This window comes from Coregonus lavaretus (genome assembly GCF_964263955.1).
Source record: "Coregonus lavaretus genome assembly, chromosome: 33".
Classification (NCBI taxonomy): domain Eukaryota; kingdom Metazoa; phylum Chordata; class Actinopteri; order Salmoniformes; family Salmonidae; genus Coregonus; species Coregonus lavaretus.
This window is the reverse complement of record NC_140020.1, coordinates 4,220,043-4,247,552: the sequence shown is the minus strand read 5'-3', so window position 1 is coordinate 4,247,552 and position 27,510 is coordinate 4,220,043. Positions and strand designations below refer to the sequence as shown.

Below are 27,510 nucleotides of genomic sequence, written 5' to 3'. Positions count from 1 at the left end.
ATCCAGAGCGACTTACAGTCAGTAGACCATTACTGAGGACATTGTACATTTGTTCAGGGTAGTACTAGCCAAACAGTATTATGTACAGACCGAAGGTCCCAGAGACATGAATAGCGATGGCATATTGACTGAGCATTATGTTCCAAACAAAGACTGTAAAACTATACCACATGACTCAGTTGTCTAATGAATGACAGACTGTTGACACACTGTACCGCACTGTTTTCATATTTCCGTCACAGACCTTTGCCACATGTTGATGGCGGCAGAAATTCAGCGGGAGGCAATCGCAGCAAGTGTCAAACACGCCTTCTTTCTCCGGCCAGCTGCACCTGATTCAAGACGCTGCCGCCGATCAACCAGATCTCAGCTATAGGCTATAGGACACAAATGTCTTGAGGAACATGGGGTTCCCTTCTTTGTAGGCCTACATAGCACAAAAAATGAAATATGAGTCAATGGTTTATTTTCCCACGGGGTGGCCTTTATCTGTCTGGGATCAGAAAAATGGCGAGAGTCACTTGGCACCCCAGCGTCGCGAGCCACAGGCCAGACTCCGTCATCCCAGAGAGGAACTGGGTGTGTCTGCCACTGCACCTCCCTTGACACTGCTTAGCCCTTACACATGGGACCCATTGTTTAATACTTTCCACATGTTCCATCACTCAGAACTGGCTTCACAATGCTAGTCCCAGCAGGAGGGCCTGATGGATGATTGAGGATGGGGAGAGGACAAGCTTATAGTATATTATATATACAGTGCATTCGGAAAGTATTCCGACCCCTTGACTTATTCCACATTTTGTTACGTTACAGCCTTATTCTAAAATGGATCAAATTGTGTTTTTTTCCCCTCCCTCATCAAATCTACACACAATACCCCATAATGACAAAGTAAAAACAGGTTTAGACAATTTTGCAAAGTCATAAAAAGAAGAAAAACTGAAATATGACATTTAAGTAAGTATTCAGACCCTTTACTCAGTACTTTGTTGAAGCACCTTTGGCAGCGATTATAGCCTAGAGTCTTCTTGGGTATGACGCTACAAGCTTGGCACACCTTTATTTGGGCAGTTTCTCCCATTCTTCTCTTCAGATCTTCTCAAGCTCTGTCAGGTTGGATGGGAAGCGTCGCTGCACAGCTATTTCCAAGTCTCTCCAGAGATGTTCGATCGGGTTCAAGTCCGGGCTCTGGCTGGGCCACTCAAGGACATTCAGAGACTTGGCTGTGTGCTTAGGGTTGTTGTCTCAATCTGAGGTCCTGAGCGCTCTGGAGCAGGTTTTCATCAAGGATCTCTCTGTACTTTGCTCCGTTCATCTTTCCCTTGATCCTGACTACTCTCCCAGTCCTTGCTGCTGTAAAACATCCCCACAGCATCATGCTGCCACCACCACCACGCTTCACCGTAGGGATGGTGCCAGGTTTCCGCCAGACGTGATGCTTGGCATTCAGGCCAAAGAGTTCAATCTTGGTTTCATCAGACCAGAGAATCTTGTTTCTCATGGTCTGAGAGTCTTTAGGTGCCATTTGGCAAACTCCAAGCCGGCTATCATGTGCCTTTTACTGAGAAGTGGCTTCTGTCTGGCCACTCTACCATAAAGGCCTGATTGGTGGAGTGCTGCAGAGATGGTTGTCCATCTGGAAGGTTCTCCCATCTCCACAGAGGAACTCTGGAGCTCTGTCAGAGTGACCATCGGGTCCTTGGTCACCTCCCTGACCAAGGCCCTTCTCCCCAATAGCTCAGTTTGGCAAGGCGGCCAGCTCTAGGAAGAGTCTTGGTGGTTCCAAACTTCTTCCATGTAAAAATGATGGAGACCACTGACTTCTTGGGGACCTTCAATGCTGCAGAAATGTTTTGGTACCCTTCGACAGATCTGTGCCTCGACACAATCCTGTCTCAGAGCTCTACGGACAATTCCTTCAACCTCATGGCTTGGTTTTTGCTCTGACATGCACTGTCAACTGTGGGACCTTATATAGACAGGTGTGTGCCTTTCCAAATTATGTCCAATCATTTGATTTTACCACAGGTAAACTCCAATCAAGTTGTAGAAACATCAAGGATGATCAATGGAAACAGGACGAACCTGAGCTCAATTTCGAATCTCATAGCAAAGGGTTTGAATACTTACGTATATAAAGGTATTTCTGTCTTTTATGTTGTATATATTTGAAAAACATTCTAGAAACCCGTTTTCGCTTTATCATTATGGGGTATTGTGTTGATTAATTAGGATTATTTCTTTTTTTTTAATCCATTTTAGAATAAGGCTGTAATGTAACAAAATGTGGACAAAGTCAAGGGGTCTGAATACTTTCCGAAGGCACTGTATTATAACATTATGAGACTGAATTAAATCAATCACAGATACAAGGGAAAACTGCATTGAGGTTTAACTTAGAACGTTTGTGCTGTATTTTAAGGACAAGTGTACTTAGAACCGCTTACGGGAGGAAGGGTTAACACCTCTGATAAAGTGCCAACATTTTGCAGTGCGGTTTTCCTTTATCTGTAAATGATTCCTCCAGCATTTCCATGTATCGTTCCACATATTTAATGTTGATGGAAGTCTCTCCATCTGAATAAAGACAGATACCGTGACCTCAGTTATTCTCTGTCATATGCGTGTTGCCCAGTGTGGCAGTGGAAAGAGTGACTAGCCTGCTGGCAACCGTATTTGTGTTGGCAAGGACTGTATTATTATTATTTCCATGGGAACATTGCTTCTAACTTAGGCCATTGATTCAACGTATCTTGCAATGACGCGTTGACTTAAAAAAAAATGTATCCCTTAACATTTGACATGTTCTCAATGCACAACAGCAAACATCTATCTGCTCAGTGGTGACAGTGTCCAAAGGCCAAAAATCAACCACAATGTTGTTGCAGTTGAACAAGAGACTGATAATGAAGTTTGTGATGAGATAGGTTGCTATGTTTCATTGATCCACAAAGATATTCACAGGCAGGCTTGGGCGATATATCGGCGTGCTACGCCACTGCTTTAAACTAAGTATAACTATAAGAAATCTAAGATGCATCAACTAAATAAAGCTCAGGGCTCCAGCTATGCATTTGGTTTGCTAACTTGCTAGCTAAGTGGCTAGACGTCAAGATCAAGCTTCTTGGTTACAGCAGAGACATTCAATTCTCTCCTGGACCAAGATCCCTGTTGCCTAAATTGTTTTGTGTGTAAAAATATATTTTCTTTTTTAATAGTGCCCCTTGTGTGCACTTCTGGTATTACCGTATATCTCGTTATGTTACAGAAACGGTATGAAAATCTGGATACCGCCCAACCCTATTCCCAAGCACTGCGTAGCTATGCAAGAAAGATATGAATATTGACGATAATGCAGAAGGTGACTGAGGCTTGACACTGGAGGTGTCAGGAAGATGATCCTTGGTTATGAACTGTAGAATCCTTCTCAGTGTGAAAGGAATAGAAAATGCACAACAAATGCAGCGGTCTCTAATATGTCTGCAGGCTGTCGTCTGAAAGAGCATTAACCTAAGGAATGCAAGGCATTTGGCCCATCAAAACACATTCAGAAAGAGATGCCAGACACTGAACTATCGACAACGCATTACTGATCGCAGGGCCAGACGGATTACCAGGATGTGTACTCCGAGCATGTGCTGACCAACTGGCAAGTGTCTTCACCGACATTTTCAACATGTCCCTGACTGAGTCTGTAATACCAACATGTTTCAAGCAGACCACCATAGTCCCCATGCCCAAGGACACTAAGATAACCTGCTTAAATGACTACTGACCCGTAGCACTGACGTCTGTAGCCATGAAGTGCTTTGAAAGGCTGGTCATGGCTCACATCAACACCATTATCCCAGAAACCCTAGACCCACTCCAATTTGCATACCGCCCCAACAGATCATGCAATCTCTATTGCACTCCACACTGCCCTTTCCCACCTGGACAAGAGGAACACCTACGTGAGAATGCTATTCATTGACTACAGCTCAGCGTTCAACACCATAGTGCCCTCAAAGGTCATCACTAAGCTAAGGATCCTGGGACTAAACACCTCCCTCTGCAACTGGATCCTGGACTTCCTGACGGGCCGCCCCCAGGTGGTAAGGGTAGGTAACAACACATCTGCCACGCTGATCCTCAACACGGGGGCCCATCAGGGGTGCGTGCTCAGTCCCCTCCTGTACTCCCTGTTCACAGATGACTGCATGGCCAGGCACGACTCCAACACCATCATTAAGTTTGCCGACGACACAACAGTGGTAGGCCTGATCACCGACAACGATGAGACAGCCTATAGGGAGGAGGTCAGAGACCTGGCCGTGTGGTGCCAGGATAACAACCTCTCCCTCAACGTGACCAAGACAAAGGAGAAGATTGTGGACTACAGGGAAAAAAAAGAGGACTGAGCACGCCCCCATTCTCATTGATGGGGCTGTAGTGGAACAGGTTGAGAGCTTCAAGTTCCTTGGTGTCCACATCACCAACAAACTATCATGGTCCAAACACACCAAGACAGTCGTGAAGAAGGCACAACAAAGCCTATTCCCCCTCAGGAGACTAAAAAGATTTGGCATGGGTCCTCAGATCCTCAAAAAGTTATACAGCTGCACCATCGAGAGCATCCTGACTGGTTGCATCACCGCCTGGTATGGCAACTCTTCGGCCTCCGACCGCAAGGCACTACAGAGGGTAGTGCGTACGGCCCAGTACATCACTGGGGCCAAGCTTCCTGCCATCCAGGACCTCTATACCAGGCGGTGTCAGAGGATGGCCCTCAAAATTGTCAAAGACTCCAGCCACCCTAGTCATAGACTGTTCTCTCTGCTACCGCACGGCAAGCGGTACCGGAGCGCCAAGTCTAGGTCCAAAAGGCTTCTCAACAGCTTCTACCCCCAAGCCATTAGACTCCTGAACAGCTAATCATGGCTACCCGGACTATTTCCACCCCCACCCCATCTTTTTACGCTGCTGCTACTCTGTTAATTATTTATGCATAGTCACTTTAACTCTATCCACATGTACATATTACCTCAACTAGCCGGTGCCCCCGCACATTGACTCTGCACCGGTACCCCCCTGTATATAGCCTCCCTACTGTTATTTTATTTAACTTCTGCTCTTTTTTCTCAACACTTTTTTGTTGTTGTTGTTTTATTTTACTTTTTTATTAAGAAATAAATGCATTGTTGATTAAGGGCTGTAAGTAAGCATTTCACGGTAATGTCTACACCTGTTGTATTCGGCGCATGTGGCAAATAAAAATGTATTTTATTTGATTCCAAGAAAGATGCAAAAATCTGTGCCTTGTGGCCAGTGTGGTTTCACAAATGGGCACTGGGCAGCATGTGATCTCATAGTTTTTTCTGGTGGCCATGCTCAGGTGCAGTACCAGGCTTAGTGGTGTTTAGAAAAGAGTGGGGCAAATCCATCTCTAGGTCAACAGTGCAATTATCCCACAGGCTGTTGTAATACAATCAGCTGATATAAATGGACAAATTGAGGGGTTGACTCTACAATTACGCACATACTAGAGGTGCAGGCAATTATGTATTCAATAACTTACCTTGGCGTAATCGGAGGCTGAAAATGTAGGCTAGTGCAAGAGAAATACTATATGGACGTATGGCAGAAAACCGTTGAAAATGTGATTTTTCTTTTGCTAAGAAATTAACTATTCCTATTGAGACATTTGTCCAGTAGTCAGGATTGATTGCACTTAGATGCGTACGTGAGTACGGCTCACAGTTTCGTGATGTAGCCCTGTCTGCAACCTCAAGATCAGTGTCAACATCGGTCCAAGAGAGGATTCCCTCAAGGCCAGGGATCAAACACGTTAAACATACTGCCTGTGGGCCGGAGGGTGGTTTTAGTAAAAATAAATACAAATAAATGTTTTATTTTGGGGGGGGGGGTTGAGGGGAAAACGAACTCAATATACTTTAAAATGTTTACAACCAAATCGAAACTGTGTAGAAATGTCCAGCTCGCTAATAATCACTGAAATTAAAGCTTGACAGTCTGGCCAATTTTCAGAGCGGCCCTCCATTGAAGACAGAATGCCTGCCCCCCCCCCCCCCGGTCTAGGCTACGGTTAAGATGATGATTTCTCCAATGGGTCTAGGGTTCAGACCCTGCTCGTAACACGTTGCATCTTATGATAAAGACATTTATATATTTGTCCTGTTCCACATATGTACAAGTGTGTCATCTGTAAAAGTGAGGTGAAATGGAAATGTGATAATTTTTTGCATATCCCACTCCCCCTGAGAGTGGGGTCACGGCATGGGATCAGCCATTATTGATGGTGACTAGGGTTAAGTGCCCTGCTCATGGATAGATTGACAGATTTATTTTTACCTAGTCAGCTCAGGGATTTGAGCTAGAAACCAACGCTCTAACCGTTAGCCTACAAGTGGACGGCAGGTAGTCCTATCCCTTTTGTATTCACAGTATGACAAGTCTTGTCAGTGATTAGGCTTTATGCAAGCGGTGCAACATTGGATCATTGAAATACTCTTCACAACCATACACCATCAACACTAAAACAACTTTACCAAAATGTTTCAGAACTATGAAAGCTGCTTTATCTCAGGCATCTGAACGTGTTACTTTTAAGTGGGTTACAATGTTACCATAAAGCCTTTGTTCAACAGCAGTCTTTATGTGCTGTCTGCTGATGATGACCACAGATTTGAATATTATTTGCGTTATGTAGCCAGTTTGCTCATGTACAACTACTAACACGACATTAGGCTGTTTCTCCTCAATGTCGACAGAAATATATAACTTTTCTAAAGAATCAGCATTTTTTTCCAACCGACATGAACGAAAGGCACATTTCCGACACATCATCATACTGTCTCAGCTGTAACCTTTCACATCTCATCGATTGAAAGGGCTTAAAAGAAACTGTTGCAACTTACCGCAGTGCTGAAAGTTTCTAAAACTTTACTGAGAACTCCTTGTGGCACGACAATGTTGCGGTTACATTCACAATATTATTTGACAACTGTCCAATGACCCTAAAAGTTGAAAACGTTCTTATAATTCCGAGGAGTTTGACTGCGCCTTGACAAGACGATGTAGGCCTACAGTAGTGTTGGATTCTGTCGCTACACTGGTTTTCATGAATTTCACCGACTGGTGAACGCCGCCCCCTTTCCCATGCATCCCTCGTAGAACTTGTTTAAAAATATATATATAAACTGTTTTTGTCTGCATCAAAAAGATGATGCAAGTAAAGAAAACCCAGTTATCTATAGTGATTTTGTTTATGTTTAACAACTAGCATTGTATTAAAATGCCCCACGATTCTCCACGGCATAATGACATTTAAAATATGCGTCAACAGGAAGTCATCCATTGCCTGAGATGTACGAGGCATTTTTTAAAAAGTGGGCTGGCGTGACAAGCAAAACTGTAGGCTAGTGTTCATATTGTCTCAGTCCCAAAATATGCGAAGATTGTCATGTTTATTGAATGTGTAGGCTACTTAGGTGTGACAACTGACATGTCATGTACCCTTCAATCAACGAGATGGTGAATGGAGCCAAAAAAATATCTAAATAAATGGACCAACATCTGACCCCATTTTTGTTGCTTGTTTCTCTTGTAATCCCGCTTGTTTATCTCACATATAATCTATAAAAGCAAGATGGTGTCATGCCACATTACATTTTATAGGATATCGATCACTATCAAACGTGTGAGAATAAAATCGAACACTGTATTGGAAATGTTACACCTGCAAGGACTCCTACTATCTCTATTGAGAATCTATCTCCGCTCCACCAGTATAAAAACCATAGACAATCTATGATAACAGCACCGCAATGTCAGACAAATAGCTGTGAGAAATAGCCTGCGTTAAAGCGTGGGCACAAAACTCATCCATTGACGCACACAGCCTGTTGGTACAAGACGTGAGAACCTTGCTTCAGATAGGCACACCCTCTGCCTCCTACCAAAAATACAAATGCCTGTCTGACGTGCACGCCTACACATAACCTGCCAGCTGAGTGCTGAATTTTCCCTGCCCTTCTCCTTGAATCGTGCAGTCATTCCCTCCCCCTGAGGGATTTAAAAGCATTGAACTGGTGTAAGAATGGTGTTGAGCCAGTTTCCACTAATCCTCACCCACAGCTTGTTTAGCAGACCCATCTACTCGTTTTAAACCCATGGAAGGGAGTAAGTGCATACTTTGGAGGGAGAGAGAATCGACTGCGGCCCTTAGTCTGTCTTTTCCAGGAAGGTGAAGGATACTATCTATGGTATCTCTCAACCATCTCAAACAGTTTCTGTTGCAAGGCTGGTTGATGGAAGCAACCTGACGCTCACTGTATCCCTCTGCCAGTAAAGCCAGAATTGAACCCTTCTTTTCCTCACTCAAAACTTTCCTTTTCAACTCTTTTGGCATGGTCAATAGTTATTTTTTGATTAATATTACTTTTGAGGTATTATTAGCACTGTTTTCACCATCCAGCTGGTCCTATTGCAAGAGGATAGTGATGACCACAGCAGTGGTTTTTATACTTTTCCTCGTTAAATAAGATTTGGTTCAGGTGATCACCTAATCAGTACCTAATTCAGTAGAATGAGGTGTGCCTGTGTTGGAATTCAACAGACACTGGAATGGAATGGCTGTCATACATGTAGAGATGCTGATTTAAGAAAAATTTGCAGTGGTCTCTTAATTTTTTCCAGAGCTGTATATATACAGTTGAAGTCGGAAGTTTACATACACTAAGGTTGGAGTCATTCAATCTCGTTTTTTTCAACCACTCCACAAATTTCTTGTTAACAAACTATAGTTTTGGCAAGTCGGTTAGGACATGTACATTGTGCATGATACAAGTATTTTTTCCAACAATTGTTTACAGATTATTTCACTTATAATTCACGGTATCACAATTCTAGTGAATCAGAAGTTTACATACACTAAGTTGACTGTGCCTTTAAACAGCTTGGGAAATTCCAGAAAATGATGTCATGGCTTTAGAAGCTTCTGATAGGCTAATTGACATCATTTGAGTCAATTGGAGGTGTACCTGTGGATGTATTTCAAGGCCTACCTTCAAACTCAGTGCCTCTTTGCTTGACATCATGGGAAAATCTGCCTCCTAGAGATGAACGTACTTTGGTGCGAAAAGTGCAAATCAAACCCAGAACAACACCAAAGGACCTTGTGAAGATGCTGGAGGAAACAGGTACAAAAGTATCCATATCCACAGTAAAACGAGTCCTATATCGACATAACCTGAAAGGCCGCTCAGCAAGGAAGAAGCCACTGCTCCAAAACCGCCATAAAAAAGCCAGACTACGGTTCGCAACTGCACATGGGGACAAAGATCGTACTTTTTGGACAAAAGTCCTCTGGTCTGATAAAACAAAAACAGAACTGTTTGGCCATAATGACCATCGTTATGTTTGGAGGAAAAAGGGGGTGCTTGCAAGCTGAAGAAAACCATCCCAACCGTGAAGCACGGGGGTGGCAGCATCATGCTGTGGGGGTGCTTTGCTGCAGGAGGGACTGGTGCACTTCCCAAAATAGATGGCATCACGAGGAAGGAAAATTTGGTGGATATATTGAAGCAACATCTCAAGACATCAGTCAGGAAGTTAAAGCTTGGTCGCAAATGGGTCTTCCAAATGGACAATGACCCCAAGCATACTTCCAAAGTTGTGGCAAAATGGCTTAAGGACAACAAAGTCAAGGTATTGGAGTGGCCATCACAAAGCCCTGACCTCAATCCTGTACAGAATTTGTGGGCAGAACTGAAAAAGCGTGTGCGAGCATGAGGCCTACAAACCTGACTCAGTTACACCAGCTCTGTCTGGAGGAATGGGCCAAAATTCACCCAACTTATTGTGGGAAGCTTGTGGAAGGCTACCCACATGTTTTTGACCCAAGTTAAACAATTTAAAGGCAATGCTACCAAATACTAATTGAGTGTATGTAAACTTTTGACCCACTGGGAATGTGACTAAATAAATAAAAGCTGAAAAAATCATTCTCTACTATTATTCTGAAAATTTCACATTCTAAAAATAGTGGTGATCCTAACTGACATAAGACAGGGAATCTTTACTATGATTAAATGTCAGGAATTGTGAAAAACTGAGTTTAAATGTATTTGGCTAAGGTGTATGTAAACTTCAGACTTCAACTGTGTGTGTATATATATTATATATATTCTTTCACAAGTACCCGTGACCCTTTAACGTCCTCCCCAGTTGAGAATCACTGGCATAGACAGTGACACAGACCTGCCCAGCAGCCCGACTTTGTTTACAGAAGATATGTCGTGCATCTTTTTAACTTGAGAAATAGTGCACCAAACACCTTAGTTAATATAAAATTGCACAACTAAAACATTCTCTGCAATGTTTTGTAAATTAATTACAGATTTCTTGAGTTATCTTAGATTCATTCTGGGGATTTGGAGGAAGTGAAATCTGCTAAATAGGCTACAGTGTCTCATGTGGGACAAACATCATTAACCAAACACGGAATCAGTCAGGAAACACACCAAGACTGATATCTAATTTTTCTAATGAGCAAAATAAATACACTTGCCAATCAGCTTGTTCAGTGGCTCTTTAATAAAAACAATTTTGGAGGTTGAAAAAATATCTGAGCCTGGCTATCTGACTCTAACCGGATGTCTGCAGCTTTAAATGGTCTAATTGGTGAAACCACTCTGTAGGAAGCCCACATACATAATCAAAAATGTATACACAAGACAAACTTTTCCATTTAAATCCAGGTTTGTGTTATGCATTGCAACAAGCTCAGATTGCATTACCAAGCAGGAAGTCTAACATCTACAGGTGACCCTATTCTGGAGGTAAACAAACTAAGGGCAGGTCCACGCAAGTCAGGACCTGTCAGGAATCTTCAAATTGCTCGGGGAAAGTATTCACTTGGAAGGAGAAAGCATACACAAGCTTATGCCAAAAGCAATCATTAAGGCAAAATATAATTTGGGTATAGGCTTGTTATGCATTTGATTATGAAACTTGGGGAGGATGCCAAACTTTGTGTTTACCTATTCAGAACAAGTGGGTGATTGTGTTGTATACAATTCCATTTCAATTCTATATTAACAATTTTGGATTGCTTTCACTCTAATCTCGGTGCTCAGAACCAAATGTGTGGAAGGGGAGAGTACTTTCAGGCTATATCCTCTGAGGATATTGACCAACCATGCTCTATATACTATAATTATAAGACCACATGTGACTTCAGCAAGCAATGTAGCTATGTAGGCTACTCATATTCCACAGGCATGCAATTCTTACTTTCGAAATCAAACCGGTAGAATTTGACATACTAGTGGGTAGTGGTTTGGTCTATTGATTTGTAGTTAACAAATGATGCAAGGCTACATTGGTGCAATATCGCCACCTAGTGGATAAACTAAAATATGTAATGCCCTGTACAAATTACATAGAAACACCACAACATTATATTATGTAATTAACGTTTTATTACGGTTAAAGGAAACATGAAACACAAACATAGAACACTTTTTCAAAAAAGACACCTACCGCACGATCTAGGCCTTGGTTGTTACTTAAAGTAAGAAACGATTACAGTATGATAACAATTCAGTACACAGACACACTGGTGCATAAACACAGCTTAAAAATAATAATATTTCAGTAAGTAAAAACGTACATAGAGCACTTATTGGTACCTACATTTAAATCTGGTGTGGTTTACCTTATACATTTTCATGACAAAACAACGCCTAATGCAAACCCAGCACAAACCTTGCGACTAATCACATTTTATAAATAAAAAGGTAAAGAAAAAAAATCATCTTTACAAAATCTGTAAGAAAAACCTAGAACAAAGATTTTTTCCCCCTGAGAATGTGTTACATACAAAAACACACTTAAAAAAGCCCACACATACATAGTATTTGGATTTGTGCCCATGTCTCATACTTTTTGTGCACTCAAGCTCTGCAGAATGGTTTCGACAGAGCATGCTAATGTACCAACTCCTTAATGGTAAATTCTCTGAAAGCAAAAACCGGTTGTCCAAGGAGGAGCCCAAGCAAAGCTCTGTTCAAGTGAAATGTTGCTTAAATTGCTCACTTACTGACTATATCTGGAGTTTCTGGACCTGTGTGGGAGATGTGTATGTATTGCTCTGGTCCTTCTCTGGTTAGATCAGTATATACACATGAACACAATATACCAAGGTCCTGAAAGCCAGGCAGGTGCTTGTTGGTTCAGACAGGCTTGGTGGTGGTGTTGTAGACCAGGGTGTCTCGGTCTTCAAAGGCAACATGGGGGACATTGGTGGCCACGGGCTGGTGCTGCGAACGGTCCTTCCTGATCTTCAGGAAGCAGTAACCCAGGACAGCCAGCACCGCCATGATGGCTACCGCTAACACTATAGCTATAGCGATGGAGCCTGGAGAAACAGAAGCATTCAGACAAATGATTAAGGTTTAGACCAGCATTTAGTCCGATAAATCGTCTAAACCAGTGTTTCTCAAAGGATTGCACATTTTTGTTCCAGACCACCACTAACACACCTGATTCAACTTTTAATCAAGCCAATAATTGAATGAGATGTATTGGTGCTAGGCTGTAACAAAAATGTGCAATCCTGTGAGAAACACTGGTTTAGGTGACTAAACAGAGGTCAGAGGAAGTAGCCCAAATGTCCCCACTGTGTATGGAATACAATCTGGCTACGTACAGCAGAGAATGCTGAGAAAGTATAACTAAGGACACCGACTGAGAAACTTTCAGCAACAAGAGATGACAGTGGAAGAGGGATAGCCAGTGCTTGACTTGGATTGAAATAGCTTCCAGTACTGTTTATGTTTAGGTGCAGGAGCTCCACTATACCTTTGAGCTAATATTCTATAAGAGGAACAGGAGCTCAAGCAGTAGAACATTTGGAGGTGCCGGTACTCAGCTCCGGTGAGCTCTCACCCAAGTCAAGCACTGGGTATAGATAGACAGGTTCTAACTCCTGTTTAGGAGGAGGTATAGATAGACAGGTTCTAACTCCTGTTTAGGAGGAGGTATAGATAGACAGGTTCTAACTCCTGTTTAGGAGGAGGTATAGATAGACAGGTTCTAACTCCTGTTTAGGAGGAGGTATAGATAGACAGGTTCTAACTCCTGTTTAGGAGGAGGTATAGATAGACAGGTTCTAACTCCTGTTTAGGAGGAGGTATAGATAGACAGGTTCTAACTCCTGTTTAGGAGGAGGTATAGATAGACAGGTTCTAACTCCTGGAGGAGGAGGTATAGATACACAGGTTCTAAGTCCTGGAGGAGGAGGTATAGATACACAGGTTCTAAGTCCTGGAGGAGGAGGTATAGATAGACAGGTTCTAAGTCCTGGAGGAGGTATAGATAGACAGGTTCTAAGTCCTGGAGGAGGAGGTATAGATACACAGGTTCTAACTCCTGGAGGAGGAGGTATAGATAGACAGGTTCTAACTCCTGTTTAGGAGGAGGTATAGATACACAGGTTCTAACTCCTGGAGGAGGTATAGATAGACAGGTTCTTACCGGACTCAGTTTCCTCTACCTCGTAGCGTTCAAACATTCCCCTTGCAAACACATCATGTTCTATAGAGAAAGACATCCAGCCATTAAGAATAATGGTCAATGTTGCTTGACCTCAAAGCCTTTGAAAACTTTTGCTTGACCACATAGACTTAAAGGAGACAGACCTGCAATAAATACAGTAGATCAAAATAGCACTACTTTGAACAATACAGCTGCAAAGTACTAAATGTTGCAGATAGAAATGCCATAAATAGAGCTGACATGATTCCTTACTCTACATGTCAATGAAGCGGATCAGTTGAACATAATATATTTCTGTATTCTAACATCTGAACAGTCCATAACATTTTGCTGAACGCAGCCCTAAACTGTAGCTCAGTTGTTCAAAGAGTGTGTCAATGTAGGATGTTGATCTAGCATCAGGTCCTCCTAATCTTAATCATTATGATCTAAACGGCAAAACTGATCCTAGTCCAGCACTCCTACTCTGAGACTGAATACAGGCCTAGAGTTCTGTACCAGTCACGCCCTTGCAGGTCTCAGTGCAGCTCTCCTCAATGTCAAAGTTGTTGTCGTTGCCGTCACATCCGCCGTAGGTGAAGCGATGGCACTTCCTGTTGAGCGGGTCATAGTACCAGTGGGAGTGGCTGGCACGGCACGGCCCCGTCCTGGGGGACTCGGTGCAGCGGGCTGAGAGAGAGAGAGACAAAGAGAGAGACAAAGAGAGAGAGAGAGACAAAGAGAGAGACAAAGAGAGAGAGAGAGAGAGAGAGAGAGAGGTGATAAATGTATTGTCTACTACAGGACTGAGGGGACTGGATACTTGGGTTGTGTCTATAGAATGGGAACTGGGATTGGGTAAGGCATCTAGGGCTAGGATTAATGTATGGGCATTAGGGCTGTAGTAGGATAAACAGTATTGCTTTGGTAAGGGTATATTAGGGTCTATAGTAAGCTTTGGTGTGAAAATCAAATCAACTCACCCCTACTTTTGTCCACATTAATGTTCAGGAGACGAGTGAAGGTCTGGTTCACTGCCAAAACAAGCACCATGTTATGTTGCTGCACAGACACAGCATGGTTATGTTTAGGAGTTTCTGTTGTATTCATGAAGTGTGCCTCAGCAATCTTCTAAGAGTCACTCTTTTTTCGGATGGTCTAAAACTAAGCTGGTTTGAGCATGTGTGTGTGAGGTAAAGTGACTTGAGACTAGCAGACTTCCTTGTTTTCATTGCAGTTGATAAGTTTCACATTTTAATGTCGCGTGCACAAGTACAGAGAAATGCCTTTCTTGCCAAACTCTAAACCCAACAATGCAGTAATCAATATCAATGTAATACTAAAAATAACATAAGGTAGAACAAAAACACTTGAGAAGTAAGTAAGCTATATACACGGTCAGTTCCAGGGTCAGTAGCTATATACACGGTCAGTTCCAGGGTCAGTAGCTATATACACGGTCAGTTCCAGGGTCAATAGCTATATACAGGGTCAGTAGCTATATCCAGGGTCAGTAGCTATATACCAGGTCAGTTCCAGGGTCAGTAGCTATATCCAGGGTCAGTAGCTATATACCAGGTCAGTTCCAGGGTCAGTAGCTATATACCAGGTCAGTTCCCGGGTCAGTAGCTATATACCAGGTCAGTTCCCGGGTCAGTAGCTATATACAGGGTCAGTTCCAGGGTCAGTAGCTATATACAGGGTCAGTTCCAGGGTCAGTAGCTATATACAGGGTCAGTAGCTATATACAGGGTCAGTTCCAGGGTCAGTAGCTATATACAGGGTCAGTTCCAGGGTCAGTAGCTATATACAGGGTCAGTTCCAGGGTCAGTAGCTATATACAGGGACAGTTCCAGGGTCAGTAGCTATATACAGGGACAGTTCCAGGGTCAGTAGCTATATACAGGGTCAGTTCCAGGGTCAGTAGCTATATACCAGGTCAGTTCCAGGGTCAGTAGCTATATACCAGGTCAGTTCCAGGGTCAGTAGCTATATCCAGGGTCAGTTCCAGGGTCAGTAGCTATATACAGGGTCAGTAGCTATATACAGGGTCAGTTCCAGGGTCAGTAGCTATATACAGGGTCAGTTCCAGGGTCAGTAGCTATATACAGGGTCAGTTCCAGGGTCAGTAGCTACAGTGGGGAAAAAAAGTATTTAGTCAACCACCAATTGTGCAAGTTCTCCCACTTAAAAAGATGAGAGAGGCCTGTAATTTTCATCATAGGTACACGTCAACTATGACAGACAAAATGAGAAATAAAATTCCAGAAAATCACATTGTAGGATTTGTAATGAATTTATTTGCAAATTATGGTGGAAAATAAGTATTTGGTCAATAACAAAAGTTTCTCAATACTTTGTTATATACCCTTTGTTGACAATGACACAGGTCAAACGTTTTCTGTAAGTCTTCACAAGGTTTTCACACACTGTTGCTGGTATTTTGGCCCATTCCTCCATGCAGATCTCCTCTAGAGCAGTGATGTTTTGGGGCTGTCGCTGGGCAACACAGACTTTCAACTCCCTCCAAAGATTTTCTATGGGGTTGAGATCTGGAGACTGGCTAGGCCACTCCAGGACCTTGAAATGCTTCTTACGAAGCCACTCCTTCGTTGCCCGGGCGGTGTGTTTGGGATCATTGTCATGCTGAAAGACCCAGCCACGTTTCATCTTCAATGCCCTTGCTGATGGAAGGAGGTTTTCACTCAAAATCTCACGATACATGGCCCCATTCATTCTTTCCTTTACACGGATCAGTCGTCCTGGTCCCTTTGCAGAAAAACAGCCTCAAAGCATGATGTTTCCACCCCCATGCTTCACAGTAGGTATGGTGTTCTTTGGATGCAACTCAGCATTCTTTGTCCTCCAAACACGACGAGTTGAGTTTTTACCAAAAAGTTCTATTTTGGTTTCATCTGACCATATGACATTCTCCCAATCCTCTTCTGGATCATCCAAATGCACTCTAGCAAACTTCAGATGGGCCTGGACAAGCAGGGGGACACGTCTGGCAGTGCAGGATTTGAGTCCCTGGCGGCGTAGTGTGTTACTGGTGGTAGGCTTTGTTACTTTGGTCCCAGCTCTCTGCAGGTCATTCACTAGGTCCCCCCGTGTGGTTCTGGGATTTTTGCTCACCGTTCTTGTGATCATTTTGACCCCACGGGGTGAGATCTTGCGTGGAGCCCCAGATCGAGGGAGATTATCAGTGGTCTTGTATGTCTTCCATTTCCTAATAATTGCTCCCACAGTTGATTTCTTCAAACCAAGCTGCTTACCTATTGCAGATTCAGTCTTCCCAGCCTGGTTCAGGTCTACAATTTTGTTTATGGTGTCCTTTGACAGCTCTTTGGTCTTGGCCATAGTGGAGTTTGGAGTGTGACTGTTTGAGGTTGTGGACAGGTGTCTTTTATACTGATAACAAGTTCAAACAGGTGCCATTAATACAGGTAACGAGTGGAGGACAGAGGAGCCTCTTAAAGAAGAAGTTACAGGTCTGTGAGAGCCAGAAATCTTGCTTGTTTGTAGGTGACCAAATACTTATTTTCCACCATAATTTGCAAATAAATTCATAAAAAATCCTACAATGTGATTTTCTGGATTTTCTTTTCTGAATTTGTCTGTCATAGTTGACGTGTACCTATGATGAAAATTACAGGCCTCTCTCATCTTTTTAAGTGGGAGAACTTGCACAATTGGTGGCTGACTAAATACTTTTTTTCCCCACTGTATATACAGGGTCAGTTCCAGGGTCAGTAGCTATATACAGGGACAGTTCCAGGGTCAGTAGCTATATACAGGGTCAGTTCCAAGGTCAGTAGCTATATACAGGGTCAGTTCCAGGGTCAGTAGCTATATCCAGGGTCAGTAGCTATATACAGGGACAGTTCCAGGGTCAGTAGCTATATACCAGGTCAGTTCCAGGGTCAGTAGCTATATACAGGGTCAGTTCCAGGGTCAGTAGCTATATACAGGGTCAGTTCCAGGGTCAGTAGCTATATACAGGGTCAGTTCCAGGGTCAGTAGCTATATACAGGGTCAGTAGCTATATACAGGGTCAGTTCCAGGGTCAGTAGCTATATACAGGGTCAGTTCCAGGGTCAGTAGCTATATACAGGGTCAGTAGCTATATACAGGGACAGTTCCAGGGTCAGTGGCTATATACAGGGTCATTTCCAGGGTCAGTAGCTATATCCAGGGTCAGTAGCTATATACCAGGTCAGTTCCAGGGTCAGTAGCTATATACAGGGTCAGTAGCTATATACCAGGTCAGTTCCAGGGTCAGTAGCTATATACAGGGTCAGTAGCTATATACCAGGTCAGTTCCAGGGTCAGTAGCTATATACAGGGTCAGTAGCTATATACCAGGTCAGTTCCAGGGTCAGTAGCTATATACAGGGTCAGTAGCTATATACAGGGTCAGTTCCAATGCAATATTTACAATGTGCAGGGATACTGGAGTGATAGAGGTATATATGTAGAAGGGTAAGGTTACTAGGCATCAGGATGTATGATAAACAGAGTAGCAGCAGCATATATGGGTGTGTGTGTTTGTGTGTAAAGTCAGTATAAATGTGTGTTAATGATGTGTGTGTGAGCAACTTAAGTGAGTGTGTGCGTGAGTGTGTAGAGTCATGTGAGTGTGCATTGAGACAGTACAATAATAAAAAAAAGAGGGTCATTTAGTTAAGTTAAGAACTGCTGTGTGTGTGTTTGTGTGTGGACTCACGCTTGTCGCAGGACGCCTCGTCAGAGCCGTCGCTGCACTGAGTCACCGTGTCACACTCCAGGACTTCATCCAGACAGCAGCCGTTGGCACAGGTAAACTGACCAGAGTTACAGTGGGAGCCACACACCTCCCCTAAACCACACACACACACATATTTAACAGAGATATGGTGGATAGTGTTTATGTGGTAGATAGTGTTTATGTGGTGGATAGTGTTTATGTGGTGGATAGTGTTTATGTGGTGGATAGTGTTTATGTGGTGGATAGTGTTTATGTGGTGGATAGTGTTTATGTGGTGGATAGTGTTTATGTGCCCATAAATTAGTATGTACAGTTGAAGTCGGAGGTTTACAATCACCTTAGCCAAATACATTTAAACTAAGTTTCACAATTCCTGACATTTAATCCTAGTAAAAATTCCCTGTTTTTGGTCAGTTAGGATCACCACATTCTTAAAATAATGTGAAATGTCAGAATAATAGTAGAGAGAATGATTTATTTCAGCTTTTATTTCTTTCATCACATTTCCAGTGGGTCAGAAGTTTACATACACTCAATTAGTATTTGGTAGCATTGCCTTTAAATTGTTTAACTTGGGTCAAACGTTTCAGGTAGCCTTCCACAAGCTTCCCACAATAAATTGGGTGAATTTTGGCCCATTCCTCCTGACAGAGCTGGTTGAAAAACAAGTTAATGACTCCAACCTAAGTGTATGTAAACTTCCGACTTCAACTGTACATTACACTCACCTTCAGTAGGCACTCTTCTTCCTGAAGCAGCTGTAGGTTGAAAAAGAGAGACAATCTATTCAACTTGCAAGAGAGAATATGAAAGACAGCTGGCAGGCACACAGTCAGTCGGCTGCAGACAGACACAGACAGAGACAAACAGAGAGAGCCAGACAGACAGCTCCATCTCATTGTACCTGACACGCCTTGGCAGGCGTCGGAGCACTCCTGCAGAGACAAGTAATTGTTGCGGTTCCCCTTGCAGCCTCCGAAGGTGAACTCCTCGCACTTCTCCGACGCACCATTGTAGTGCCACCTGGGGAAGGCACCTCGACAATGACCCACCTTCTTGGGGACAAGACAATGACCTGGGCAGTCAGACAGACAGAGATGATTATGAGGGTTAATATTGGTTAGATTTTTTTGTACAACTTTACATGAGATACATAGGTAAATTATCTATGCTTTACATAGCATGGCAGTAATGTTAATGTATGGCACATGCCATTTATATAAGCTATTCATGACAATGGCTCCCTCAGTTTTACCATAATGCAAAACTGTCTAGGCCCTCAGTCAATCGACAACAGCCAAGGTAAGTAGAAAATCTTGCCAATGTGTATTTTACATTTACATTTGAGTCATTTAGCAGACGCTCTTATCCAGAGCGACTTACAGGAGCAATTAGGGTTAAGTGCCTTGCTCAAGGGCACATCGACAGATTTTTCACCTAGTCGGCTCGGGGATTAGAACCAGCGACCTTTCGGTTACTGGCACAACGCTCTTACCCACTAAGCTACCTGCCGCCCCCAGTGTACTATCCCTTTAACACACTTCACCATGCCAACAAAGTCTTGTTTATCAAAAGTCCATCAACCTGAGCAGCGAAACAGTTTAACATTGTACTGTAGATCTACAATACACAGTGTTGGTGCTACCCTTTAAGCCCATAACCATAAAATGCTTATTGCAGCCAACAGGCCACTAATGCCACCATTGGAGGAAGTTTATGACTGTATCCTTACATTTGCCCATGCACACCCTTTAGGCTCATGGCGAAATGTCAATAAGGGTGTGTTCAGGAGAGTCATTGCCAGAGAACATTGAGATAGAAACGTATGGAGCATACAGTGGTGTCCAAAATTATTGAGACCCTTGATAACAGATAGAGGGTCAAAGATCATACCCCCCAAGACATGCTAACCTCTCCCCATTCCCAATAACAGGGGATGTTAGCATGTCTTGGGGGTATGACCTTTGACCCTCTAACTTTCATTATTCACGGTTCATTCAGGACTATCTGTAAGCATGGTAGCATCCACATTAATGTAGAAGTGTTTAGAAACATATTCTATTCTTATTTACGATAAAAGTGACTCCAAAAATGGCACAATACATTATTTACCATTCATTTATATTGGGCACAAAATAATCTGAAAGACAAGCTTGATGTAGTCATTGCTTTCTCAGAATATGGGACCAAATACTAAAGGCTTGACTACTTTATTTATAAGAATCTTTAAGGGGGTCAATAATTGACCCCTACCTTTGAGAAAAAAAAGTATTACCTGTTAAACAAAATCTCTTTCTCTGAGCAATTGTATTAATATAATTTCCCAATTTTTCTGAACATATAATATAGCCCAGTATTTGAATAATGTATTTTATACAGGTCATTATTGCTCATCTTTATCAAGGGTGTGAATCATTTCGGACCCCACTGTATATGTATATCTGAAAGCTTCACCTCACTGAGTACACTTCCAGCCACACAATAAAGACATACACCATTGTCTGGGCCTCATGAGTGGGACGGGTGTACTAGACACAACAAAGGGTTGAAGGGGAGGGTGTGACAGCTGACAAGGCACGTGACAGAAGCCAGGCATAATAGCTTTTAAACCCTAGTGGCCTAGCCCCTAACCCTAGGCACTCTGGTAAACATGAAGGAATCGGATTGGCTTAAAGAAGGTCATTGTTTTACCCTTCCTTTTGATAGGCTCGGTGGAATGTTCATATTGCTTATACCCATTGAATCATTTCAGATCTGTAGGTGTACTTAGGAAGGGAACTGTTCTGATTCCCACAAAGGCATTCAACAAAACTGACTTGAATAGGGGCTAACTTCGAACCCTGAATATTAATTAATCCAGCAATGATTTTGGCACTTCCACTTGTTACCATGTTGGATCGGTCACTCAGCACAGGTATGATGGAGTGATATCAACGCAACAATGAATTGATCTATTCTATCCAACCTTATAATAGCAACCAACCGTTTGCCCAACCAATCACATGCACCTAGGTTGCATTCATTCGGCATCATACAGAAGAAAAAAGGGAGGGACTACCTGGACTTGTCCAATAAGAAGCATACATTTTCGTTAGCCTTTGCAAAACATTTCTAAATGTTTCTGTGTGTGCCATTAACTCAACCCAGATGACAATGTGTGGAATTACAGTTAGTCAACATTTCAAAGAGGATATGGACCCTCATCAGCTTAGTGCATCAGCAGTGAGCGATTAAGAGTTCCTGTTTACCTCAGATAAACCGCTCAGTGATAACACACGTATAAATGACTTTTTGTTCATATAGCATGAGTACACAGATAAGGTGATAGGGGCCATTGATCTGAGGACAAAGCTGGAGTGGGTTGCTATATTCAATAGAATTCCTTACGTTTATGAGATCGAGAGCTTGGGACTACAAGATTCTATTGACGGTCTTGTTCTGTTCAATGTTCTCCAACTATACTGTGTAGTACTCTAAATACCACAATTCATGTTAAGTTCAAAAGAACACAAGATCAAAATTGCTGACACTTCAATCCAATGAGGGTTCAGAACATGAAAGCTAATTATCTCAGAATCATCTTTTTTTGCAGATAGAACCTTCTAGTCCCAAGCTCTCGAGATGTGGAGGAAGTCTCTCCAATACAGGGAAACATTATTTAAAGAAGGGCCGGAGAGGTTGTGGTAGTTGCTATGACTTTTATTTCACTGGAACCCCTGCATGGCCATCTTGGCTCTTCCTACAGTGCAGTTGTAGCTGAACTTGAAGTACAGTGAGGAAAAAAAAAAAAGAAAAAAAAAATCTACTGCCATCTACTGTGTGGTTGGTTCTACTATCTATTGGCACAAGCCTACTCTACACTTCTGTTTTGGGGGCTTCCCCCTTTGCTGCACTCAGTCAAGTTTCCATCTTTTTTTTTGTTCTACCATGACACAAATATTGCCTATTTGTAACACAAGTACCCCATTTCATGTTACAAAACTCCCAGAAATATCTAACAGCAACACAACATTCTGTGGAATGTTCAAGGAGGGCTGAGCCTCAGCCAATAAAGTTACTGGCTGATGTGACTCAACTGTGAATCACGCTAGACCTGTTCTGATCCTAGCTTAGCAGGGGAGTGGTCACATGGTTATCTCCTTGTGTTGGGTGTCAAGAACACATGTTTTTAAAGCTACACGCTCGACTTAAAAATGGTTAATGGTCGAAAATAATCAGTTTAATTCACAAACCATTGAGATCCCCTAATGATGTTGACTGTAATTGAAGTACTGTATCGAAGTTGTTTGGCTCAAGCATTAATAAAATATAAATTTTTCTTTAACTAAAACCCAGGCCCATGTTAACCAGTAACCAAATAAGGCCCTGCCTTCATGTAAACGTTTGCTTACACACATTAAATGAAGTGTATGTCTGGGGTACCGATCATAGTGCAGGGTAGAGGAAATACTTAGTCAACTGCCTGATTACAGGAAACCAAAGACCAGGTTTGTCTAGGAGTAGTTCAAAGGATGACATTCATTTATACTGAACAACAATTAAACACAACATGCAGCAATTTCAACGACATTTGGAAAGTTTATCGACAAATATTCTGTATCCATCAGGCATGTCGTGACATGTTTTATCCGACATAAAAAGGTTGGATGGAAATCTGGTTATTGACGACTTTGAAACACATCCTTAAAGCGTTAACATGGACATTTCCCATAATTCAGTACTCACCCTCAGACTGTTCTGGACTGAGGACGAGGACCGAGACCTGATCCGTGTCTGACTGGGCGCTGGAGTCGGTAACCTTTAGCTGGAAGACGTACATCCCAGGTTTCAGGTTTAACAGCATCACCTGATCCTTCAGGTCCGTTTTCTGGAAGAAAAAGGTTAAGAGAAAAATACAACTGTGGCCTTTTATATCTCTCTCTTTCTCTCTGTCTCATGAAAACAAGCATTTTAGCTTGTTCAGTGTGCTTATTCAGATTATTAAACTCGCAAAAGACTTTGAAGGCAAATGTGCATATTTATCCTGGATTTTTACCATGCAGCAAGTCCACACCATTAAAACATGTAGCACTGTTCTGAATAACAACAATAGATTATACATTGGCTAATGAAGAAAAGGAGGGTTTGGTGATGATGATGATGAAGAGTATGTGTTGAGTGTGTAATGTATAGTCCTCATTTTGTGCCCAAGTCTATTTCCCCTCTGGGACAATAAAGTGTATCGTTATTACAATGAGGATGAGACTATGGTGGTTGATGCCCTCACCTTAATGACCACCGTGTTGTTCCCCTCCACAAGGCTCCACTCGTAGCTGGTGATCCCTTTGTCGTCCCAGCTCTCAATGCCATTCAATGTCACCCTGTCATTGGGTTGGACCACAATGTTCCGGCCTGCGTTGGCCGTGGGGAACTTATCCTCATCACCTGAGCAGCCATACCAATCAGCAAAAGACTTACCATCAAAACAATAGTAATAATAGTTGCTTTATTGGTCCATTTGCACAGATATTCTTTTATTTTTTCCTGTCCCAGTACCCAACACACACACAAAATAAATCACTGTAGGACATAAGCAGGAGATGGGGTGGATATCGTTGAAGTTGTGGGGGTTAGTAATTATCTACTAATTAGTAACAATGGGCTGGTTTCCATATTAGCCTATAGTACTGGATGAAACATCTCTTTAAAAGGGGCAATCTGCAATAGATACATCTATTTTTGAACATATAAATCAATGATATGGATGCATTGATTCTTGAAGAATATAACTTAAAAATGCCTGATGAGCTTAGTTTAAGTGTCGTACCCCATTAGTCCAATGTTTGTAACCAAAGTAAACAAACTGTATAGCCTCAACACATGATACAAACTATCATGTTGATATCGTGGATGGTCAGTCCTTGCATCCATAGCTCGGTCTATGAATTTTAGAGTGGCTCCATTTCTCCAGCTTTTTAGCGAAACAGTGGCAGGGAGTGTACTTTGTTATTGTTTCAACTCCTGATTGCCGATTTAAATCCTTAATAAACATGCTTGGTCCAGGATTATGGTTATTGATATGTATCTGGGAATCTGGTCCGTAGGCCTACAAGACTATAAATAAATTACTACCTGTAACTGGAGTGAGTCGAGTCTTGATCTTACCACGGGTGCTTTCAGGTCCTCCCAGGTAATCTTCATAGACTGAGTCCAAAATGTAATTTGTGAATCCCACTTTGTTCACAAACCTGCAGACATACTCTCTATTGTACAGGCAATTAAACAGAAAGCAAGTTGTAACCGAGCCTTTCTCTGCACCATTCTCAATCAGAGCCAAGTTGCAATTGGGGTCTTTACAACAATAGTCAACACAGTCTTCAGCTTGGGTTACAGTTGGAGACGAGATGAATCTGGCTCCTGTTTTGACAGAGTCTTCAGTGTCTAGCACAAAGTTTTCATTGCCCACAATGAAATCCCTGGCGCATTCTTCTCCATTTGTAACCTGTGCGTTGTCTTGGCAGACTATTGACAGGAGCAACAGCGCAGATCCTAATATTGACCCAGTACACAGAGCAGTCATTATCGCCGATACTTGAAGGACGTAGCCTACTGAGCAATAGCCTACGACACAAAGAAGGTAAATGCAGTCGAGTGTTGTTTTATGTTTCCTCTCGGTTTCCGTGTGAATTACTCCTATAAAAAATATTTGGACAAAGGTTCAACGCTCATTCAGTCTACTAAATGTCTTATTTCATTTCAAACAAAACGATATTCTATTAATTTCCCCAACACAGAACGTGCGACATGAAATGAGTTCAATAGTCGACCGACAAAACGGGTTATAGCAATAATTCTGTATTTTGCAGGAAAACAAACAAGAAAGGCTATATGCCAATTTGTTGAAATCCTTTTCTGCGTTCCTTGTTTAAAATCCAAGTAAAGAGAGTGCTTCACGGGATTAAATCACTCAGCTATGTTGGGTGTTTCCATTCGCAAGAAAGGCCAACAATTTAACTTCAGCAAAATCCTCAGGTGTGTCCATAGAGATATATGGAGGACTCATCTTTACTCATCTGTGCTTTTATATCGTCTGTGAACGCATGTGCAGCGCCATTGAGGCTACAACCCATAGGAATCCCCACCCAGTTGACTAGGCTACTTTGACTACTTTAAAATGGCGTAAGCATGGTGGATTCCCTCAATGGGAATGTCCATGCTAAAAGGGGTTATGTCCATAATGAATACTCTATCTATCTCTATGGGTTTGTCATACCTGTGAAATCCAGGAAGTGAAATGATCTGCTGCACCCGACGCACTGACGTTGATGTGGGCGGTAGAGTTTCGGTGGACTGTTGCTTCTGTCGCATCAGGCTGGCTGCCCTTTGTAATTCATAACTTCAACATCCCTCCTCTCTTGTCAATATATAATGTGTAATTTGTCAATAATTTGTCATTTTCTTGTCAATAAATAATGGGTCATATGTATTTATTTCGTGCACATTTATTTCCAACAAAACTTGGAATAACACTTTTAGAGCTGAAATTATTTTTACTTCAATAATACACCCCAGCCTCTACTCCTTTCACGTCCCTTATTCCAATAAATATTCACATTAAATGTGTTATCATCTAGCATACATTCTTAGACAAAAAGGTTATATCTAGAACCCTTTTGGGTTCCATGTAGAATACTTTTCACAGAGGGTTCTACATGGAACCCAAAAGGGTTCTCCTATGGGGACAGCTGAATAACCCTTTTGGAGCCCTTTTTTCTAAGATGGTCTGATGACAACTCTTGTTCATTGTTACCTTTCATATTGGTTTTAAAATGTTTCCTTGTGAGAGTGGCTATAGTGTAGTTGCCTTAGAATGATTGACATCCTAAAACAGTTGGTCTTTGATTCCACAGGCAGACATGTCTTGTAACACTGCACATTGTATTGTCAAGAAACAAAGAGACATTGTGTGGTCTTCCTTTTAGATCTTCTTTTGTATGAATGGCACTGAGTGTACAAAACATTAACAACACCTGCTCTTTCCATTACATAGACTGACCAGGTGAATCCAGGTGAAAGTTTTGATCTCTTATTTATGTCACTTCAATCGGTGTAGATGAAGGGGAAGAGACAGGTTAAAGAAGGATTTTTAAGCCTTAAAATAATTGAGACATGGATTGTGTATGTGTACCATTCAGAGGGTGAATGGGCAAGACCAAATATTGAATTGCCTTTGAACGGGGTATGGAGGTAGGTGCCAGGCGCACTGGTTTGAGTGTGTCAAGAACTGCACCGCTGCTGGGTTTTTCACACTCAACAGTTTCCACTGCGTATTAACAATGGTCCACCACCCAAAGGACATCCAGCCAACTTGACACAACTGTGGGAAGCGTTGGAGTCAACATGGGCCAGCATCCCTGTGGAACGCTTTCGACACCTTGTAGAGTCCATGCCCCGACGAATTGAGGCTGTTCTGAGGGCAAAAGGTGGCGCAACGCAATATTAGGAAGGTGTTCCTAATGTTTTGTAACACTCAGTGTATTTTGTGTTCTTTCACTTCTTGTTTGAATTTGTTTGATCAGGAAAATAATGGCCGTTGAAGCTTTTGCATGGATTCCAACGATTACAGTAAGAAACTGGGAATGGTTGAGTTTGGTACTGTGTTTGGCACACAACCCAAATTAACTGAAGAGACATTCATGAATCTAATGTACATTAGAGAGTAATCAAATGTATGAAAATAAGTCTTACCGTACTAGCTTCCTTGGACTGGTTTACACAGATATTATAATTTCTCTCAAGAAAGCTCAAGCATTTTCTGGTGATTTCCACAGACAAGACACTAATGTCATAGGCTAAGGTACATCAAAGAAGTCATACTTGTTTGACAAGTTAGTGAAATAAAAGTGCATATCATATGATCTTCAAGGCCTAAACCAGCACTGTAGAGGGACATTAATGTTCAAAAACCAAAGTTCCATTGTGTCATGTTAAATAATATAGGCTGAGTTTGATGTAAAAAAAAATCCTAAATTGTACATGATTTTGAATTGTGTGTATTTTTCTGATTGCTGGAAACAGTGGCTACATTTGTACACATTTGTCTTCTGATGAAAACTATTGCTGATAGGACAAACCCCCTGTCGCCATGAGGGTACGTGTGGTTGGGAGAGTTACCATTGTGCCAGACTCCGGCACATGTGAGTTTGGGTTTGCGAATGGGTCGATTTGTATGGCTGCGTTTA

The 27,510-nt window shown here is 42.2% G+C and overlaps 2 protein-coding genes across 2 annotated transcripts in view; both read right to left on the bottom strand.

Moving 5' to 3' along the window:
• The window catches only part of LOC311108543 (pleckstrin homology domain-containing family G member 3), a 112,790-nt gene extending 105,674 nt beyond the window's left edge, over nt 1–7,116 (bottom strand). Inside the window, exon 1 of the mRNA XM_084151189.1 lies at nt 6,921–7,116. The gene's annotated coding sequence lies outside the window, so the exon portion shown is untranslated. The remainder of the gene's footprint in view (nt 1–6,920) is intronic.
• A 5,045-nt stretch (nt 7,117–12,161) lies between these two features.
• spint1b (serine peptidase inhibitor, Kunitz type 1 b) lies at nt 12,162–24,925 on the bottom strand. The gene is made up of 10 exons (XM_084150741.1): nt 24,401–24,925; nt 23,556–23,713; nt 23,015–23,156; nt 19,194–19,364; nt 19,018–19,047; nt 18,269–18,400; nt 14,526–14,576; nt 14,062–14,232; nt 13,543–13,602; nt 12,162–12,424 (listed from the first exon to the last, which is right to left on the bottom strand). Exons 1-10 carry the CDS (start codon nt 24,846–24,848, stop codon nt 12,240–12,242), a joined length of 1,548 nt encoding a protein of 515 aa, XP_084006867.1. The 5' UTR covers nt 24,849–24,925; the 3' UTR covers nt 12,162–12,239.
• Nucleotides 24,926–27,510: the final 2,585 nt, after the last annotated feature.

Bases quoted from the DNA above. Each gene is read 5' to 3' on its own strand.
- spint1b (XM_084150741.1), bottom strand. From the start codon at position 24,848: ATGACTGCTCTGTGTACTGGGTCAATATTAGGATCTGCGCTGTTGCTC. The intron at 19,365-23,014 runs GTGAGTACTGAA...CTGACTGCCCAG, and splicing joins CAGTCCAGAACAGTCTGAGG to GTCATTGTCTTGTCCCCAAG. The intron at 13,603-14,061 runs GTACAGAACTCT...CTTTCTCTATAG, and splicing joins GACCTGCAAGGGCGTGACTG to AACATGATGTGTTTGCAAGG.